Below are 4,633 nucleotides of genomic sequence, written 5' to 3'. Positions count from 1 at the left end.
CTATCTATCTATCTATCTATCTATCTATCTATCTATCTATCTATCTATCAATCATGTAGTGTTTTGCCTGCATATATGCCTGCAAGCCAGAAGAGGGCACCAGATTCCATTACAGATGGTTGTAAGCCACCATGTGGTTACTGGGAACTGAACTCAGGACCTCTGGAAGAGCAGCCAGTGCTCTCAACCTCTGAGCCATCTCTCCAGCCCCTTCTTCAGCTTTTATAATGGCTTCATAGGATGGTTAATATACTCCATAAGAACACTTGAGGGAAAGCAGTCGATAGTTTTAACTATAAGGCTGTAGAATGGGGGCTGGTTAAGAGTGCTTCTTGGTTTTGCAGAGGACCCAAGCTCAGTTTCCAAGGTTGGGTCATCTGACCGGAGTCAGATGGCCTACAAGGCTTGTAGCTTCTGCGTCCTGTCCCAAGACAACCTGCGGCTTTGGCCTTGCAGGCGTATGCATCCACATGTACCCTCATACCGCCCTCCCCACCATCAACCAACCAGGACACATCATTTCAGCTGAAACAAACCTTTCTTTTTTAATGAGCCAAAGTTTTTATTTGGTTTTGGAAGCATACAGTTGTCATATGTGATATATTCTTTATTCAGTTGACTTTTTATATCAGAAACATAGAAAAATCTGTGTGTACATTTGTGATTTAATACAGTTAAAAAATTCTAAATTTGAAAGTGATGGTACTGTTATCTTAACGCAGCTTTAATATTTTTCTGGATTCTCTTCTAGTGGATTAATGACTTAGAAAATGATGATTTGTATAGTAATTGGCCTACAAGTTGTTGGGAATTTCTAAAACCAGTATTACATGGAACAGTCCCTTCTGTAAGGCGTAATTTTCATAATTTGGTGAGTTTTGTATTTTAATTCTTATATAATTTTTATAAAGATGGCATTCCCTTTGATTGTCTTCCTGTTGGGTGTACTGTAGTCACGTGGACTGTAAGGAGTACTTGCTTGGTACAGCAGGCTTAAAGTGGCTGTCTCAAATCAATAATTACATTTGATTTGTTAATTGTTATTCGTCTTTCATATAGTTTTATAATGATATTTGTACATTATCTCACAGGAATTTTTAACTTATGCTATATTTTGAAGTTTAGTAGTCAAGATAAGTATGTAAATTCCATTTTCCATAAATATTTATTGGTTCATTATTACAGTTCTAAATATGCAAACAACCTTTCTGAATTCTGAAGTATGCAGAGAGACAGCTCGGACTGCACTGTATGTGTTTAGCTTTCACAGGAACTCTGTGTCTGTTTCCTGGAAGACTCCTCAGGAAGCAGTCGTGTTTATGCAGTTTTTAAAATCTTCACAGAAAGGTCAACGAACATGGGAAATGAAGTCTTTCATTTTGTAGGAAATATATATTTATACTGTATATCCACAAAAAATCTTTAATCTTTTTAAGATTCCATGTATAATTATATTTTCTATATAACTATAATAAAACTTTACAAATTATTAGATTTTTATATATTCAAGCTAGTTTTTGAAATCTTGCATCTTGAATTTCATACTTTAAATTGCAAAAATTAGACTATATTTAAATTTCCTGTAAATTCTAAGTCTTGTAATAATTATTTTGTTTATTCTTCTAGGTTCTGTTTATTGATCCTGCACAAGAATATACCTTGGACTATATAAATTTGGCAGAATGTTTTTACTTGAATGAAATTCCTCTTCGGTAATTGTAAATTTATATTACTAAACTACAAAGTAAGTCTAGTACTGCTTATAATGTGTCACAGAGGGTGTGGCTGTGGTGTCTAAAGCAGCAGGTGTCACACTGAGAACGAGGCCTGGGTTGTACAGCACCCTGTGTGCCTTCATGGGAGGCCCCGTATCAAAGCTGAACGGTGCCTACATATCTGTCCGCTTGCTGAGGAGATGGTATGAGTACTCTGGAAAGGTCTTAGGCCTGCTCGAGTGTGATTGACAGTTTGCAGGACTGTCATAGCTGTGAGTATTTGGGTACGTAGACATTATAATCAAACTTTTCAAATAATATTCTCTTCTCCCGTATCTAATGCATTTCTCTAAGCTGGATGCTGCAGTGTAGTATTTTAAGTCACAATTTACTGTTATTCAAGAGACGGTTGTGACATTGTTGATTAATCCTCTTTTTCCAGAATTGGTTTTGTGTTCATTCTTAATGTGGATAATGAAGTTGATGGAACAACAGATGCAGGAGTTGCCCTTTGGCGAGCTTTCAATTATATTGAAGAAAAATATGATATATCAGAAGCATTTATTTCTATGACACATGTGAGTTTATGCACTAGATAAGGTTTTCAGAATAAACAATTTTCTTTTATCTCTATATTTATTATTGTGTCATTTTAAATATATGAAAATGTTCCTGGAAGTTAGTACAGATAAATTTGATTCCTCAAACAGTCTAATGAAATATGTACCATTGTCTCAATATTATAAGTAGGCAGCTGAGCCTCTACCTAAGTATATCAGTTGAGTGAGGTTCATCTAACCTTGTAAGTATTTAACTTGTCTATGTGTAAACTAGAGAAAACCACAATGGACAGTGTTTTGTGAAATGATTTCCTGAGCTATACCTTGAATAAAGTTAGTGATGCAGTGACTAAGACACTGAAACCTGTGCTCCCAGCTTTCCTAGTGCTGTGCCCTTTAGTGCGCTTCCTCATGCTGTGGTGACCCCAGCCATATCATTGTTTTGTTACCACTTCATAACTAGTACTTCATCATTTTGCTGCTATTAGGAAATGAAATATAAGTACTTGATATGCAGGATATGTGATCTGTGACCCCCAGATGGATGGAAACCCACAGGTTGATATCAGCTATTCTGAAGGACCATGTATGTAATAGGTGGTTCCTAGACAGTCTCAAAGACCAGATGAGTGAGTGACAGCATGCTGTTTGAAAAGAGATAATAGTGATTCTGGAAAAGAAATGATAAAGAAAAGGTCGACATTTCTAAGAATATGGCTAAGGGAAAATAACAGATGAGTGTTTTGTAAGTAGAGTTTTAAATCACTGAGTACAGTCTATAGACTGGCTCACATACTTAGTTTTGCTTTTTTGCTACTTTTGCATTAAAATTGTATTATCTAAGAGTTTGTAGTAGTATACTGATCACCATCAAAGATAATTAAAAGGCGAGTGATGGGCAAATATCCCAATAGGGGAACAGTTTCCTCTGAACACTACTGCTATGTAATAATATGTGTCAATAATATATCTGCCTTAATTTTACTAACTTACTGGTTGCTATAAGGGCTTCTAAGAGACTTGATTTCACTTGGACTTTTCATTAGTATTCATCTGTATTATTGTAAAAGGATCCATATTGTATTAAAAAACTGAAACAAGGGGCTGGAGAGATAGCGCAATGGTTAAGAACATTGGCTGTTCTACCAGAGGACCCAGGTTCAATACCCAGCACCCATGTGGCAGCTCACAACTGTCTGAACTCCAGTTCAAGGAGACTTACCATCCTCACACAAACAGACATGCAGGCAAAATACCAATGCACATAAGAAAGAAACACATTTCGAATATAAACTGAAACAAGATACATACTGAGTCTGGAAATGTATTGCAAAGAAAATTCACAGATTGCTAAGAACTCATTAAATAATCCATAACATTTAAAAAATCACTGAGAAAGTGAGAACATTACCAATATTGAATCTATATAATCATTTTACATTAGAGATTAATGTGTCTATCATAGTTTGTAACTATCACTTGCACTTGAATTGTCTGCTATGTATTGTCTACCATATGATCAGAATAATGCTGAATTTCTTAGAAAAACACATTATACTTGAAACCAGAGGCTTCATCCCTAGATCTGCATGTAAATCGTAAAACAGGATCAGTAACATTTTTCAAATTATATTTTTATCTAAAATAATTTTTAAATTTAAGTATATTATAATCATATTCTTCTCCCTCCAAGCCCTCCAGCTCCTCTCCCCTTCCAAACTTACCCAACTTTAAATTCTTTTTCAAACAAAAGATCAATGATGACATTTTCCTCAAGGAAGAGATGAGAACTGGAGAGAAGGCTCAGTGGGGGAAGTGCTTGGTGCACATGGAGTAGGCCCTAGGTTCAGGACTGCCACACCCACAACAAGGCTCTGTCTGCCAGTGCCCACCATAACCCCACTGCTTGTGTGCAGACTGCAACAAGAAGGTCCCAGGGGTACCCTGGCCTGCCAGTCTAGATGAACAGTGAGCTCTAGGGTCAGTGTAGAGTAAGAGAGGACGATATCCCAAGTCACTCTCTGTCCTCCACATATGCACACACATGTATATACCACAGAAATACATACACATGTATATACCACACAGACACATACACACACATGTATATACCACACATACACAGGCACACATGTGTATATACCACACAGACACATGCACACACATGTATATGCCACACAGACATATGTACACGTGTATATACCACACAGACACATGCACATGTGTGTATATCACACAGACACATGCACATGTGTATATACCACACAGACACATGCACATGTGTATATACCACAGAGATATATACACACATGTATATACCACACAGACACAGGCACACATGTATATACCACACAGACA

General features: G+C 36.7%; 1 protein-coding gene across 1 annotated transcript in view; it reads left to right on the top strand.

Annotated features, from left to right (window-relative positions):
• The window catches only part of Uggt2 (UDP-glucose glycoprotein glucosyltransferase 2), a 119,614-nt gene that overhangs the window by 41,104 nt on the left and 73,877 nt on the right, over positions 1–4,633 (top strand). Inside the window, exons 13-15 of the mRNA XM_028771534.1 lie at positions 752–871; positions 1,627–1,712; positions 2,158–2,293. Coding sequence (XP_028627367.1) covers positions 752–871; positions 1,627–1,712; positions 2,158–2,293 — 342 coding nt within the window. The remainder of the gene's footprint in view (positions 1–751; positions 872–1,626; positions 1,713–2,157; positions 2,294–4,633) is intronic.

Source organism: Grammomys surdaster, unplaced genomic scaffold, assembly GCF_004785775.1.
Source record: "Grammomys surdaster isolate TR1022 unplaced genomic scaffold, NIH_TR_1.0 65, whole genome shotgun sequence".
In the NCBI taxonomy this organism is placed as follows: domain Eukaryota; kingdom Metazoa; phylum Chordata; class Mammalia; order Rodentia; family Muridae; genus Grammomys; species Grammomys surdaster.
Note: the sequence above shows the minus strand (reverse complement) of the source record. Positions and strands in the feature narration are given on the sequence as shown.